Source organism: Geospiza fortis, unplaced genomic scaffold (genome assembly GCF_000277835.1).
Source record: "Geospiza fortis unplaced genomic scaffold, GeoFor_1.0 scaffold112, whole genome shotgun sequence".
Lineage (NCBI taxonomy): Eukaryota > Metazoa > Chordata > Aves > Passeriformes > Thraupidae > Geospiza > Geospiza fortis.
The window spans coordinates 7,385,387-7,402,371 of NW_005054298.1; the positions used below are offsets into that span (position 1 = coordinate 7,385,387).

The 16,985-nt window shown below is 46.6% G+C and overlaps 1 protein-coding gene across 1 annotated transcript in view; it reads left to right on the forward strand.

Moving 5' to 3' along the window:
• The window catches only part of STEAP3 (STEAP3 metalloreductase), a 52,808-nt gene extending 36,933 nt beyond the window's left edge, over positions 1–15,875 (forward strand). Inside the window, exons 2-5 of the mRNA XM_014306348.2 lie at positions 3,825–4,229; positions 4,696–5,223; positions 6,753–6,917; positions 12,543–15,875. Coding sequence (XP_014161823.1) covers positions 3,825–4,229; positions 4,696–5,223; positions 6,753–6,917; positions 12,543–12,833 — 1,389 coding nt within the window. The 3' untranslated portion in view covers positions 12,834–15,875. The remainder of the gene's footprint in view (positions 1–3,824; positions 4,230–4,695; positions 5,224–6,752; positions 6,918–12,542) is intronic.
• Positions 15,876–16,985: the final 1,110 nt, after the last annotated feature.

Here is a 16,985-nt window from a genome sequence, read left to right on the forward strand (position 1 = left end):
GATTTGACTGCTTCGTTTCATGCAGCTGCTGTCTGTCTGATCCCACTCCTTGGGGCAGAAGTTGCCTGCTGGACTGTTCTTGTAGAGTGCCCAGCAGAGTCAAAATATTACCCCAAAATTAAGAAATACATCTTGCTCACTGCCCATCACTGCTATTGCCCTGCAATTAACAGCAGCAGTGGCAGTGCAGTCATTGAACTGCACATGGGAACAAGTGTGCTGCAGTGGACGCAGCAGTGGTGTAAGGCTGTCATTAGCAGCTGAGCTGAAGGGCAGCTGTACATTGCATTCAGTATTTTAGTTAGGGAACTGCTGCCCACTTAGAATTGGAGCTTGTTTATCCCCACTGGGCTGTGCTTTAAATCATCTTGTAGCTTCCTTGGTAAGAAACTGATCTCCTTGAATTGCACGTGCTATAACTCAGCAGGGATGCAGTTTGCTTGACAAGGAAGATCAATAAATGGGGTTTAGCTAAGTCTGGAGGTGCTAAAGATGTCTAAGCACCGTGGTATTCACTTGTGGCCTCCTCTGCAGCATCCTGGCCATGGTGCTGTGCACCCACTCTGGATGGGTTGGCCTTGCTGTGGTGAATTAGCTTTGGGAGGGAGAGTTTCAAGCAGGTGACCTGTCCGTAGGTGCAGAAAAAGCAGTGTGGACACGGTGAGTCAGGGTGGGGGTAGGAGGGAGGGTCTGTGTGCTCCCCAGAGATACAGAAGTGAAGAAAAACTGTTGCCTAATCAGACAGTCCATTGCCAGGCATCTGTTAGGCAGAGACCACAGTGTTTGTCTCAGTGAAATGTGTTCATGGTGAAAGAGGGATGTTCCCCTCCTTTCTCAGGAGGATTTCAGTGCATGGCAATGACAGCAATCCAACCCACAGGCAGCAGCCAGCACCAGGGATCCTGCCACCATGGGCTGGCAGCAGGGATAAGTCCTGCTCCAAAGCGCCACCAGTCAGAGCACGACTGAAATAATCACACCAAAAATCAGAGAAAACATTTTGAGTCTTCTTACTTTGTAACTCTCCTGCTGACTTCAAAGGCTGTTTAATTCTGTTATCCCTTTTAATCAAAATAACTGGAGACAGCAAAGATGTTTATCTCCAAACATTGCCAACATCTCTCTACGTGTTCAGTGGCAGCTGCAGGACAGAGGAAACACAGTATAAGAAAAATTGCTTGCAGCAACATTTACATCCCAGTGGGACCACAGAGAGAACTTTTGAGGTGCCTTAAATTGATTATAAAATGAGTCTGTGGGTAACAATCACTTTGTCACCCTGAATGCTAATTTCTCCCCCCATGGCTGTGAGCCAGAGATATGTTTCTTTATTTTGGGGTAATATTTTGTGTGCACAGGTGGTGGAAAAGGGGAGGGGCGTTATGGGCGAGCAAGCTAATTATTCTGAACAATAGCATTGGCCCTAGAACAAATAGTTCTGGACATGAGTACATTTAGGTGAAGCAAGGTTTCTAAAAAGTAAAGCAGTGAGTGTGTGATAAAGCTTCTGATAAGGGACCAGAAAAAAAAAAAAACAGTATCTTTGCAGACAGAGATCTGAAAGTCATCCCTCTCACTTTTTCCCTGTGGCCCCTTTCTATGTTTATTGCGCCCCTCCTTTTTTTTTTTCCTAGTGGAATAAGCAGAACTGCAGTATGCTGTTTGATCTCTGTATTTATACAGTGGACATGTGCTTTGAAGGGGAAGAAGTCACCATGCACTTCTTTGGCACTTGTTTTCCCCTGCTAGCACTTCTTCCATGAGCACCTTTGGATCTCTGGGCTAAGGTGGTGCTTGCTGAGAGGCAAGGAGAGCAGACAGATCTCTGCCATAGAAACAGCATTGTCACTGAAACCATGATGGTTTGTACCCAGGACAGTGAATTTTAGTTTCAAAGTCCATCTGCTGAAGGTGTGTTTTGCAGGTTTTCATTGAGGAGCAGGATTGAGATCCTGGCTGCTGTGTGAGAGATCTCCTCCAGTAACCCGGCTGTGCTTGATGTTTGTCTGCCAGGGATCTCCAGGTTTTTGTTTTCATAGTAATGTGACCCTTTGATCATTTTTCTGAGTGGTTTTAACAAATTAACACCTCTTTAAAGTGTATATATGGTTAGGGGGGTTTATGCCCACAGGCAGCTCTTGCCATGTCTCTCTAGCATCTGTAGTGAATTTTGGTGCTCAGGAACTTTTTAATGGGGAGATTTTTTTGCAGATTCTTCACAAGAAAGATTGACTGTCCTAAATGATTTTGAGTAGATATTAGGAAGAAAATATTTAGTATACAAGTGGTGAGGCATGGGAACAGGTTGCAAAGAGATCCTGTGCCCATCCCTGGAGGTGTTCAGGACCAGGTTGGATGGGGCTTTGAGCAGCCTGGTCGAGTAGAAGGTGTCCTTGCCCATGGCAAGGGGTTGGAAGTAGATGATGTTTAAGTCCCTTCCAACCTGAACCATTCTGTGATCACTACGCACAAGTTCCATCTTGTCAATATTCATTCCCTTTCCCAGATCACTTATGAATGTGTTGAACAGCATAAATCCTCAGGAAAATCCCTTGGCAACCTATTCCCATTATGAAAATAATTTATTTCTTCTCACCCTTTGTTTCCCATTGGTAACTATTCATGCAGAAGTGCCCTTCCCCTTTGCACCACTGCTGTGTCAATCCCAGGAGAGCCTTGGGTGAAGGACATTTCCAAAAGCCTATGAAAAACACACCTGTGCCAGGGACTAGGTCACCCCATCCAAATGGTCACCTTCACTTTGAGAGAACTTGACCAGGTACAAGGCAAGACTGCACTCCACCAAAACCAATTTTCTCCATCCCAGTATATCACAAGTCTGTAAATTACAGTCTTTATTATACTTCTAGCAGTGTGCCAATACAAAAGCCAGATGTCCTCGTGTGGAAGTTCCATGGGCTGCCTTCTGAGCCCTCTTGAAATCTCACCCTCAGGAATTTGCCATTTCTTTAGGGTAAATTTGCTGTTCCTGAAGTTGGGAGGCACATTTGAGCCACTGACACAGCCCATGAGCCGTCTGGCAGTTCCTTGCCCAAGTTTCTTCTGACCTCCAGGTTCGGCTGCTGTGCTGCCTGTGAATTCATTGATCTGCTTAAAACCTCTCCATGCCCTCAATATCTAATCTGTTACAGGGCAAAATTCATTAGCGTTTGTAAAGCTCATCAAGATCTTTCATGAGCAAATCCCATCATGTTTTAATATATTTTTTAAATGTCACGAGTAAGTTCTCATTACTCATTAAATAGCTGAAGCAAACAGCGCTTGCCAGACCCAAATATTGGGACAGGCAAGGGCTGAAACTCTCTTCATTTACCACTTTTAGGACACTTTCATTTCAGTTTGACTTTCTGCCTTGATTCTGCTCCGGCAAATCAGAAGCACTCCTCCAGATGTAGTCTCAGGGATCTTCATGGATCCCTTCTTTAGGAGATATCTGGTAGCTCATGGGAATCTCAGAGTTTCTGGTCCTGATTGCTGTCAGTGTTGGCCTGGCTTTGCAGTGTGAGATGCCAGCATGAAGGACAGCAGAGGATGGATGAGTGCATCCAGCTGGTGTTGGATCACACAATCCTGGGAAACTTCTATAAAAGCCTTCACCTTCCAACCCAGCCTGGTGTTTTGTGCCCCTCCAGTGGTGCCTGTACATTACTGCACATTTCCTGGTGGGTTTGGCAAATAGATCCTGAGACCAAAACCACGTTTGAGTGGCCTGAGTGACATTTTTCCCTGTGACCCTAAATGTGGTCTGGGTCTCTGCAAGAGCTCCACAGTGAATTTGCGTTTCTCCTTGTTTTTCCTGCCAGGATGTCCAGAGGAGACCTGGCCATGCCTCGGACTTCGCGCGCTCCTTGGCCGTGCGCCTGGTGCGCTCCGGCTTCAGGGTGGTGGTGGGCAGCCGCAACCCCAAGCGCAAAGCCAGCCTGTTCCCTGCTGCAGCAGAGGTCACCTTCCAGGCCGAGGCTGCGAAGAAGGCCGATGTCATCTTCGTGGCCATTTTCAGGGAGCATTATTCCACCCTCTGTGACCTGGCTGATGTGCTGGTGGGCAAGATCCTGGTGGATGTCAGCAACAACACGGAGATCAACCATCACAAGGAATCCAACGCGGAGTACTTGGCCTCCCTGTTCCCAGCCTGCACCGTGGTAAAGGCCTTTAATGTGGTTTCTGCGTGGACGCTGCAGTCGGGTGCCAGGGATGGAAATAAGCAGGTATTGTTTTCTTCCAGCAAGGGCTAAATCCCAGCTGTTTCAGCAGCTCAGGTCTGGCAGCATCAGCAAATGCCCTTAGGCTCCAGGACAAGGAGTCTTGAGTGCTGGCTGGGCATCCAGAGACCACCCCTTAGCTTCTGCATTTCTTTGTTCAGAAATTAAATACCTTCACTCAGTTCACGCTGTGTAGTCCTTGGAGCATCTGCCTAAGTGACAAGTATTATTCACTTGTCTGTTTATCTAAACAGAGCCAGTGAAACAAACTGGCGGTACATGCATGAAAGAAAACCTGTCCAGGAGAGAAGTCTTTGGCAGCCATGGTAAATACCTGTCCAAAAGCCTGCCAGGAATTATGATGCTCAGTGGAATAACATAGGCTCCCTGTGATAGAGAATCCCTCTGGATGCACTCAATCCCAGCAGCCTGATTTCTTTGGCCTATGTGTGTATATTTCTGTTCATTGCAGGTCCTGATCTGCTCAAATAACCAAGAAGCCAAGCGCACCATAGCAGAAATTGCTCAAGTCATGGGATTCACCCCCGTGGACATGGGCTGCATGTCATCAGCCTGTGAGATCGAGAACATTCCCCTGCGCCTCCTGCCAGCCTGGAAAATCCCCACCTTTTTGGCTCTGGGGCTTTTTCTTTGCTTCTTCACCTACAACCTGATCCGGCAGGTCATCCACCCTTACATCAGGGAGCAGAAGAACAAGCTGTACAAGATCCCCATCGAGGTGGTCAACACCACGCTGCCGTGCGTCTCCTACGTCATGCTGTCTCTGGTCTACCTGCCCGGGGTGCTGGCAGCCTGCTCCCAGCTCTACTACGGCACGAAGTACAGGCGTTTCCCAGATTGGCTGGACCAGTGGCTGCAGCACAGGAAGCAGATTGGTCTCCTCAGCTTCTTCTGTGCAGCCCTGCAGGCTGTGCACAGCCTGTGCCTGCCCATGCGCCGCTCCCACCGCTACCTGTTAATCGAGACGGCCGTCAAGCAGGTAACAGGGGTGCTCCTCAGGCCAGCACCTGCAGGAGTCTGCTGAATTCATGCATATCTTGGGTGGTGGGCCTAATAGCTTGGGTTTTTCATTCATTTTCCAGAGGTGTAGGGCAGTGGGAAAAAGCTCTCTAGGAGCGCTTCCCCCACAGGTCAGCCGCACGGCACAGACTGAGCACTCGCCTGTCTGTGCTGAGGAGCTGCCATCTCCCTGGATACACGGCTCCCTCTGCATTGACAGCCAGGGCTAGGGTCAACCCTCCTGTGCCACTGCTCCCCAGAAACACTGACAAGCCTTTGAAACCAGCCTTGCCTGGCGCTGATGTGTCTGAGACTAGGTCAGAGGCAAGAAAAATGCTAGGCAAGGGGAAATCCAATGGTAGGAGGAGTAGTGCTCCCTTCAGCTCCCAAAATCTTGAGAGATCCCTGTTTGTTCACACTGATGTTCATAATTGTGCCTGCTGGAGTAACCAAGTCATAACCCAGAGAGGGTTGTGTGTCCTCATCACCCTGTGGCTGCAGGAGTTTAACAAAATGGTGGTGAAGAGCCAGTTATATAAGAACAAGGAAATGGAAAGGGACTTTATTGCTTTATGGACACTCTGAGCAGTGTTTATCCAGTGTGAGATTGCTGCCTTCAGGCAGTTCAGCCGGCTCTGTAGTACCATGGGAGGATGGGATTTGGTCTTTCCTGCCCCTGGCTCCTCACTGCTCCACACTGGGGTAGCACAGGGTTTGTGCCACTTAGGGGAGAATGTGATCAAGGAATTACCCCACAATACCTCTGCTTTCTGTGCTGGGGTATTTGGCTAAGTGATTCCAAATATTTGTCCCAAAAAGGAGGGAAGGGGCTGTAGGCAGAGGGGAGCAGGATGGCTGGTTTGGGCAGCAGTGGCTGTTCAGAGCATCCATCAAACACCATTCCCAGCCTCTCAGCTCCAGCCTTGAGCAGGTTCTTCTCAAGTGCCACAGTTGCACATTAATCTCAGGCAAGCATCCTGTGTTCATTTCCCCTCTACCTCCTGTTTTCTAGCAACATCTTTGTTTAGTAAATTAAACCCATTTAGTGGGCTAAAGAGGATGGTTCTAAATGTTCCTCTTTGCCATGCAGTATAAAACCCATCTTCCATTAGCATGAACAATTTCCCCCCTAAATGCACTTAAAACAAAGGTTATTAGGAGACTACTGCATATTCAAGCATCTGTATTTGTTTTCATGGCTTGAAACTGAGTTCTCATTGTAATTATCTTTCCAAATGTGACTTTGGGGCTTGCTACTGTGGTTACAGGCATGGGAGCTGAGAGCATTCAGCAGTTCTTCCCAGCAGGCTTCAAATAAGGTCTAGCTTTGGCCAAATGGCTTTGGGATAGGAGAGCATTTCCACATCTCCCAAACAGGCAAATAGTGCTGGAGGTGTGAACAGGACCCGGTGCTCATCCAGGAAACCTGCTTCCAAAACCAAAACAGATAAAACTCAGTTCCTCTGTCCCTAAGCACCCCATTTTAACAAACCTTCATTGTCATGCCAGGCTATGGAGAAGAAGAAGACAATCTGGGTAGAGGAGGAAGTCTGGAGGATGGAGATTTATATCTCTGTTGGAATAATTGCCCTGGGCTTGCTGTCGTTACTTGCCATCACTTCACTTCCATCCATCGCAAACTCTCTCAACTGGAGGGAATTCAGTTTCATTCAGGTAAAGTTGATATTTGCTGATGCCAGAGAGGAATTCTGCAGAATCAGAGTCAGGCCCTCATACAGACAGGGCAGGGCTTGACCTCTTTCCCAGCAGGGCAGCTGTGCATTGGTGTCAGCAGCAAAACCTCCCCCTGCACCCCAGAGCCACAGACCCCTCATCCAGGGGGTGAGACCCGGAGTAGGAGAGGGGCAGAGGGCTGTGGTGTGTCCTGGGGCTGTGCTGCTCTCACACAGGGCTTGTCCTGTCTAGGGAAGGTGCTTTTCTCAGGACAAGGGAGAATACAAGGGAAAATACAGGCTGTGGAGGGCAGGCAGGGAACTCACTGTGGGCACAGCTGGCTACAGCACACAGATCTGCCCTTGTGTTCAGGGAGAGTGAGCTGCTGAAAAGGAGAGAGCCTGGGAGGACAGTGCAGGGGAAAGACAGGTTTGGCAGAGCTTGCATGCGCCCAAGTGTTCAGTAGACAAGTTCAAAAAGGCTTAGAGTTGTCTGTAAACTGCCAGAGCCCACACAGCAGAGAGAACTGGGTATGATTTCAATGAAAAGGCCATGTCTGATTCTAAAACCTGCAGAAAAACTTTAGTTTTTCACCAGTGGTTTAGGAGCCTTCCTTCCACTTGCAGTGATGGCCAAGCTCTCAAGGGCCAAATTCCCTTGATGACCTGAGTCTACCCCCTGGGATTTTCACAGACCCAGTATTCAGTGGCTGCAGCTTTTTCAGGGATACATTTGGAGCCAGGCCTAGGGCTCATTAACAGAGATAGCAGAGAATGAACCTTTCAAGTATCCCCTGCACATTAAAGTTGATTTTGAGGCCAGATTCCACTCACTGTGTCACAGTCATACCCCACAGCCCTAAAACTCCTTTTCACTTGTGCCTCCTACAGCAGGGCTGCTTAGCATGCACCAGGCTTTGTAACCCCTGTGGCACCCAAGGTGTGTGAGCTCCCCCAGGACCCCATTCCCCTGCAGCTCCCCTGTGGAGCTTCCCTTTGCACCACCTAACCCTTCCAAAGGAGAGGGCAGGGCTCAGGGATGCAGAGGTGAATATCTATCATCCAGCCTCCGTTAAGCTCTGCTGAAGCTCTTCAGGAGTATATAAATAATTCAATATTCATTAGAGCAGGAGTTTGAAGTCTGCTCCCCTGCTTCTCCCGCGAGTGCCCCGATCACCACACGAGCAATCCAGTTTGTCTTCTTTCCCCTCTTGCTGTGGGCTAGCCAGTAATTATTTACACTGAGTAGAAGAGCTGCATCAGGAGAGCTTGACCCCAAGAGATGATCCCTCTAGGAGAAGGGAGACTGGCTTTAAGCCCTGTTTCAGACTGGACAATGGGAGCATATTAATTCTCACCACCATGTCTCAGGGGAGGGCTGCAGCTGCTGGGACACGGATAAATCAGTCCTGACTTGCACATCTTATACCAGGAGTCCCAAATGAAGGGAAGTATCTCCTTGCAGCCTGGAAGGAGGCTTTGAAAGCCCCTGCATTTCCCTTTGGCTCCCCAGGCAGCCTGGCAGCTGTCCTGGAGGGTGCTGGCCTTGTGTCATGTAACACAAACATTGTCGTGGCAGGTCGTGCGTGTAACACGACTGTCCCATCTGCCCTTTGGGACCCCTTCCCAGCCTTTCCAAGGCTATGTCAGCACTGAGACCAGATAAATTCGTGATGGTCAGTTCCAAAATAGCTCTTGGCTGCCCCACATGGGAACTGGCTGGCTTAGTTCATGGAAAGATACTCACACCTATTTCTGTCTGCATGGAATAAAGCGTGACAGCGTGACACGAGCTCCCAGCTGATCACAGGCAGGAGAGGCATGGCTGGTATTGTGCCTCTTCATGGCAATACCATGTAAAAAGAGCAGGTTACAGATCTCCTGGCATGTTAGCTTCCATATTACTTTTTTTTTTAATTAGGATCTTTTAAATTATTTAGTCCTCAATAAGTTGGTGGTGCCTTTCTTGAGGAAATTAAAAGAGCAGCTACAGCTACTGCTTCCAGGCTCCTGAGGTTGCATTCACATAGCTCAGAGTGAGCCTCCCTGAATTAATGCACAGTGGCACAGTGTAAATACAAGGGGTGAAGCACAAGGCTGCTTTCTCAAATATTTGGGATTTCTAGCACTTCTGCAGCATAAAAGAGGTGAAATGCAGAGTGCAGACACCCCAGCCAGATGCCTTTCAGAAGATGCAGCAATTTGCTCCCATCTCAGTTGAACTGGACGTGTTTGAGAGATGCTGTACCAAAAGCCACATGTGAGGCAAATTCAGGAGTCACTTTAGTCCCCTCCTTACCCAGAACTTCCCAAGTCTGACATTTTCCAGCAGCCAGTGTGTACAGCTGTATTAGTGCCATATACTGCCACAGTATTAAAATACACATCTGTTGCCTGACAGGTTGAGAATCCCATTTGTATTGTTGCCAGAGTTATAGGAAGAAAGGTTAATTTTCACAGTAGCTCCTTCACATACTCAAATTTCAATTAAATATAGTTAAATTGGATGCACAGTTCCCCTGTGTGTCCACTTTTAACAGAAAATGTACAGGATTGAAACACTGGCTAACAGGAATGATTGGTATGTAATTCAGCTTATAGGAGACATTTTTAACGTTCCCCAGTGATTTACAAATCAACTCTAATTGCCTGAGAAGTAAAAATGTGTATGATTGCCTTTACCTTCCTATCCTGAGAAGCCCTCCTGGAATTTGAAGGTTGAATTGACCTGGTTTCTTTCATAGCTCATGTAGCATAAGATGTAAAGAATGTGTAATCAGGCCTTTTCTAACCCTCCTGTCGAGGCAGTGCCAGGGGCCAGGGCTGCTTCCATTGAGCTAATAATTCCATAGTACTGATGGCTGCACAAGTCAGAAACTTATCTGGGTCAGGAAGGGGCTCTTTGCTTTCAGTGCTGCCCAAGCATTTCTAAATGAGCCACAGGTGACTGGATCACCTTTGCTGAGGTGTTACAGGGAGCCTGCAGACACGAAGGAAGTGGCAGAGGTGGAAGAGTTAATGCAGAATAGAAAATACATGCAAAACCTGCATCAGGAAGATACTGTCTTCATACAGCACCTTTCAGAGAGCTTTAACACCTGACAGGGCTGCTGGCCCCACACTCCCCATGTTGTGACAGTACAAAAAAAGCCTCTGCCACTGTTGAAAACAAAACCCAGAAAGATTTCATAGCCAGGAACTGCATAGAGAGGATCAATGAGAGCTCAAGAGTGGTATCAGGGCTAAGAGTGGTATCAGGGCTAAGCACTTTGGCAAATCAGCCCCCTGGGCTGCTCAGCAGGCTCTGCATTGTGCTGCACTGAGTGTATATTGAGCTGTAAACACTGAGCCAGGCTCCAATCAGCAAAACTTCTGGGCTCTGTGCACTTACAGACCTGCTGTGTCCAGCTGTCTGGGGGATGCAGTCATGGCTCCTTCAGCCAGCATCAGCAGTGGGAGCCCCCCTGCTCACCCCAGTCAGCTCCTCGTTTGTGCCAAAAGTGGATTAACCCATTGCTGCTGCCAGAGGAGCTGCCAGCCCTGGCTCCAGCCACAGCAGCTTAGCCATGTGTTTGTAGGCAATTAGCCTTTTTGTTTCATCCCCACCATCCACACACAAAGGTGGGTCAGTCACGGAGTGCCTGTGGTGGTTTGTCACCTTTTGTCCTATTAATTTTCTCTCCTGCTCTCCCCCAGTCCCAGCAGCTAGAGGCACAAGGTAATTATCTCCAGCTCTGCCATCTCTGCCATGCACAGAGCCCTGCTTGGGCTGACTGAAGGCACCCCCTGCCCAGGGCAGAAAGCTTCTGCTCTTGGGTTCACTCTGTCCCCTTTTCCCTGCCCTGCTTTGCCAGGTGAGTCCTAATCTGGTACTTCAGATTTTTTTTTTTTTGCCTGTTGGAGAGAATCTTATAAATCATGGATGATCTGTGGGTCAGGTCCTGATGTTATGTTCAACTGTGACCTCAGCATATTTCAGCAAACTCCTCCTTAATTTTCCAAATGCAACTAGTCTTGACCCTGTTGGGTTTGCTGCTTGTTACCACTTTGGTTTAGGACATGGACACAGCTTCTTTAAGAAGGACATGAAAAAAAGGATGTGTGGGCTTGCACACAGGACTAAGGCTCAGTTCCCGGCTCTGTTCCCTCTTCCTGGCATGACCTTGAGTAATGCTCAGCTGTAACACAGGGAGGAGTCCTACCCTGTCTTGGCAGGACTCAGTGACACCCACATGACTGCCAGATAGATACTGTAAAAGTGAAGTACCTAGATCTGGTAGCACATTTTAGAGCTCTCCTTCCCTCCCTTGCCCAGTCCCCTCAGCTGCTTAAAAGATTAGCTCTGAAGTTTAGAGGAGCTTGGTCTGGTTTTTTTGGTAACAACATGGTACATTTTTAAAAGTTGCCTGGGTTTTTTAATTGTTTCTCAGCACTCAAAAATAGAAGGGGAATCTATGAATTGAGTAGTTATTTGGATGAAACTGTTTTTTTCAAAAGACAATGAGTCCTTCCTTCCATCTTGCCCTGGTTCCTTATTTCCCTGCCATGTCCTCTTTCCTGGACATGTCTTCAGGAAGACTGTGTTTCTTGCTGATCTCTGCACCAAGACAGATATTTTGGCTTTGAAAGGCTTTCTTCCCTAAGTTAGGGACTAACTAAAATTAGCAAAAATTTCCCTGTCTAGGCATCTTGAAATTTGGTTGTTATTTCAGGCTTAGACCAAGCATTCAAAGTAGGGCAGCAGAGCAAGATGCTCCACCTGCACTTTTCCCTGAAAATACAGCAGCAGAGGCCTGCACAATGGAAAACACAGTGAGTGCCCAGGGCTGCTGAGTGCCAGCAGGCAGTGGGAGCTGGCAGGCTCAGGAGCCACCACCTCTGATGCTGGCAGGAGGCCCTCCGTGAGGGGAAGAGGTTAAAACCTGTCTTTGAGAGCAACCCTCAGAGGGAGCTGGAAATACTCAGGAGGAGGAGTTGTCCCTGTGGGTGCTTGGGAGCATGATCTCAGCTGAAAATGGGGGAAGTTCTTGCCTGTAGAACAGGGGCTGCATTCTTGCTGCCTCCCTGAGTGGATAAAGGGCTCTTCACACAGCCTTTGAACCAACACAGATCTCTGAGACAGAGGAGGAAACCCTTGAGGGCTGTTGCTCATCTCAGAACAGAGCACTTCTGCCTGCACAATCTCATTTTCCTGTAGATGACACCAGTCACCTGAAGATGTCTTTGCTCTGCATGGAGCTGTGGCTTCACCCACTTCCAGCAGTGCCAGCTGTGGTCCAGAGCCACATCACTGCTGCTTCATCCTGCTGGTGAGAAGCCTCAGCCAGCCAGGGACTGGGGGCTGCTGCTTCACAGGATGCAGGAGCCCTCCACTCTGCTGAGTTGGCAGCGCCTTCTGGGAAATTCCTGCAAAGGTTCTAATGTCACACTTAACCTCTGATTAGACAAAGAAAAGCACAGTCTGGCACACTCCCCAGGAAAGGGTTCCAGCCATGTTTTATTGAAACACAGGAATACTCATTGCTTCCTCTGTGTCATGTACACTTAGAAAGTGATGTCAGAAATACAGGAAGACAGCCAGGCACAAGGCACTCTGCTAACTGATGTGTGTTTCTTTTCCTTTCAGTCCTCCCTTGGATTTATTGCCTTGGTGATCAGCACTCTGCACACGCTCACGTACGGCTGGTCGAGGGCCTTCGATGAGAATCAGTACAAATTCTACCTGCCCCCAACCTACACCCTCACCCTGCTGGTCCCATGCACTGTGATCATAGCCAGAGTCATCTTCAGTTTGCCCTGCATCCAGCACAGACTTCTGAGAATCAGGAGGGGCTGGGAGAAGGGCAGATATGTCAAATTTGTTCTGCCCAGCGCAACGGGGGAATTCTCAAGTGGGGAGACCTCCAGTAATGTCTAACAGCCCCAGCTTTGAGGATTTTGAAGCACTATCAACATTTCTAGGTTCAAAGGTGTTTCTTTTTCTTAAATATATGTATGTTTTGGTATAATGGTATTGTTGATAAAATAATAAATTTTGTTGACTTTAGAAAATGGATGGCCATCAAACTTAGGTTAGACAGTAGCAGTTAAATTATATTGCTGATTTGCTAGGACAATTATTGCCTTAAAAGTGACTGTGAGAGCCAAGCTAGCAGCACTAATATACGTGGGAGACTGATGGACTCTTAGATCAGTCACTGGAGATGCTGCCTGGCAGCTCCCCAAACCAGTATTTCTCAGTTGCTTTCCTAGCTGCTCTCATAAGTTTCAATGCCTTTATTTTTTAATACGAGGTTGCACAGGTTTTCTGGAGTTTATGACAGCAAAGATATCCTGCCTCTTGAGTGTATGGATCAGTCAAGGCAGTGAGGTTTAGAAAGATCAATTGCCTCTGGTTTTGTTCTCCTCAATGAACTCTGTGGACAAGTCACTACAGCTATATTCATGTTTCTGTGACAGCAGATTTTACTAAAATTATCAAATCTGACAGCAAGCCCAGTATCCCTGTTCTCTCAAATACAGACAGCGCTTCTGGTCCTGGAAGCAGTGCCTGATGCATGTTTATAAGCTGAGGAAATAAAGCACCTTTTCCAGGAGTATAAAAGCATTTGAGAGAGAGACATCCCCAATACCAGACATCTGGTCTGCACTGCTGGCTCTGAGATGACAGTTACTGCTGCATGTTCTCTGTTACACTGAGCCAAAGTTTCAAGCAGTATTTGATTGAAATAGAGCGAGGATAATTACTGGAAAGGCCTGCTGCTTCACAAAATTACATGGAGAAAACCAAGGCCTTCCAGTTGGCCTTACATCAAGTAATAGGGTGAAGCTTTTAGAAACGGCTGTCACCTGAACATTCCCATTTAAGCAAACAAAACAGCAGCTCTAAACCCACTGGTTTCACTAGCAATAATAAGATCTTTGAACAGTCCTGCAAAGGGATCATCAGGCCTTGACCACAACATGAAAACATGTTGTACATTTTGGGCACAGTCCTTCATTGCCTTACACCTTAAAAAGTCCCTTTCATACAAAGCAGGTATGAAATGCTCTTCTGACTTCACATCCACTGTGGACAGGGCACAGGGCAAAGAAGATTTCTGTCCTAATTTCAAGTTTCACCTGTTGCTTTCTATGAAGTTCTTACTCTTTAGCAGAATAATTCTTTAGGTTTGGACGTCCAAATCACCAAACAGTGAATAGACAGCCATTCACTAAAGCTCATTTAAAAGCAAGCAATTGGGATGACACAAGAAGACTACCTCAGTAAGGTCAGGTACAAGGACATGCCTGGAATAACCTCATTTTCCTACAGTTAAGGAAAAGACACTCAGTGTTCAGTGTTGCGTTGAGAAACAAGAGCTGTCAGCACCAAAATGAGGTACAGCTTTTGGGACAAGGAAGTACTTGTTCCCCCCAAAAGGGCAGGGGGGATTATCAGCTTTGGGGCACATAAACCCTGCTACAAACCAACATTGCTCCCATAATCCTGAAGAGTTCTACACAGACAGAGACTCATAAGAATTCCCTGTTTAGCCTCGAGTAACTACAGTGAGTAATATTCTCCAAGTATTGCTCATGTGGCCAGTGATGATATTGACTGTTAGTTCTTGCCTAACACTTACAGTAAAATCTCCAAATGCTGCTTCTGAGGGGAAAGACTAGATTTCATAATAAGGTGACATTTTTGTTGTTGTCTTCATGGGGTTTGGACAACATGGTGAAAGTACCATTCTTTACCACTGTCCCCCTCAGCAAGCTGAGTGTGTTAGGTTTCCCCATCCACCTCCAGAACTTAGCCCAGATTGGCACCTGACCAAATCACTCTCCAAGCAGACTGATGACCCAACACTATTTATTTCTGGTTAGGTGATAGGTTAAGTTTCCACATGGAATTGAGACAGTTTCACGTGAATATAATTCCACCCACTCCAGTTTAACTCATCCTTGAGGGAAGACTGGATTCAGCAAGCCTGGTTTTTTAGTCATCTTTTCCATTTCATCATCAGGCAAAGACAACATAAAAGCACCAGTTTACACACTTTATAGTGTATTTCAATACCTTTTTTTCCCATCTAGGTTTCTTTTCACATCTTTAGGTCAGGCAAGGCTACTGTCTGGTGGCCAAAAAAGATTAGGAGGCAGAGAAGGAGCATTACCACAGGCTTTGTCTTCAAGGGGAAATGAATGGTTTATTTTGAGTCACTGCAAGGTTAAAGACTCACCTTTCTGCCCAGCAGAAGGTTTGCACCCTCACTTTGTTTACAAGACTTCCATGCCTACAAATCCTTTCCCATGGCAAAGGGACAGTTTCCATGAGCGGACGGGCAGTCAGTGAGTCAGCAGGGTGCTTTTCAGATGGACACAAGCCCAAAGGGACAGACAAGCCAGCTCAAAATCCCCACAGCTACTGCAGCTCTACAGCATCTAAAGAAAAAAGCTGGTCAAGTGTCTCCAGGTAATGCCTGTGCCAACAGACTGGCCAGCCAGCCACCATCCCTTTTGAAAACCAAAACCAATCCTTATAAATGCAGAACAGCATTTCACATGATGCCCTCTGTATGCATCTGGTCCTTAAAACATGGCACACAACAGTTTGAGTCATTTCTTCTGATTCTGGAATGCTGAAAATGAAAGTAAGGGATTTTTCAGTTATCTTTTCCCTAAGCATTTTTGATGTGCATAGAACATTCAGCGAGGTTAGCCTACAATTTACCATTTAACTGGTTTTGTACTTGAAGTTTTTCTCTCTTTCTGTAAATATGTACACACACACCCCCCTAAATATATGTATCTTATTGCAGAATATATAGCTTGAATGTAAAAATCTTTGTATTTTTATTTTCTGTACTGCCTACTATGTGCCTCTGGGATATGTAAGAACCAAATGAAGAGCTGTAAGAGTAAGGCCAGTTTTAATCTCTGGCCTCTGTAGTTATATAAAGATATTCTGAACAGATCTACATAATTGTATCTGAGCTTGTGTGAGTCTTTTTTCCTGCCTCTCCCCAAACAAAACCATTACTTTAATGGCAGTAGTAGAGTAGTGTGATTATCTAGAATTTAACCACTAAGAAATAAAACCCACTACAGCCAGCAGCTTGTAGAATCTCATTATCAAGGTAGTAAAATGATCATTGCTGTGACCCATGGTGCCAGGGCTCAATTACAGAGTTCCTATGAGTGTGAGAGGGCACAAGTGTGTGCAGACATATATTTCATTACAGGGGTTACTGGTACTATATAGCACTTGTAGCACAGGATCAAACAAGCTTAATTCTCTAAATAGAAAGTGCTGTTGATACAGAGTCCAAGGAGGGTGTTCCAGGTGGGGGACTGCAAAGAAACATGGAGTTTTAGTACTATAAATTTGTTCTGTGCTTCTTAAGTCACTTTTTCATACAAGTGGCATGCCAGATCAACCAACTTCTGGATCTGCAGCGTTGCATTTTAATGAGCTAATTTGTAAGTTGATTTTAATGAGTTCATTTAAATTCCTGAGCTGAAGATTAACCTCTGCAGGTATAGTTCTCTCACTCCTTCAGTTTTATAATACAAAGCTTTAAACAGTGCAATTGGTTTCTTGCTCGTAAGGGATTTACTCACAAAGTGATATATCAAACTGTGGTTGAATCTTCAGGGGGATGCACCTGCTTCAGCACCTCTGTGCAATATATTTCCTATATTTCAGTCTCTCCAAGATGGCCTGCACAGCTACAATCAGCAACAAAACCTGGTGTTACTCTTGAGCTCTGAATTTCCCACACTGAGCTAGCAGGATTTGCAGACTGTGCCTTGGGTTTGAGGAATGGGATTTGTTACACCAGGACAGTTTTCTTTGATCTATTTATTGCCTTTATAAGCAGCATCAGTTTTGCAGAATTTCTGCACAAGTTGGGGTTATTTTTGTGTTTGTGAGAACCACACACATTTTAAACCTGAGCACAGAATACACAGATACCATCTATAATCAGGGACAGCTCTTGTTAGCAGAGCATGTACAGGACCTTCATAATCAAGGACTAAAAATAAGCATTGTCTGGAGCCAGTCAGGAGGATCACATACCAC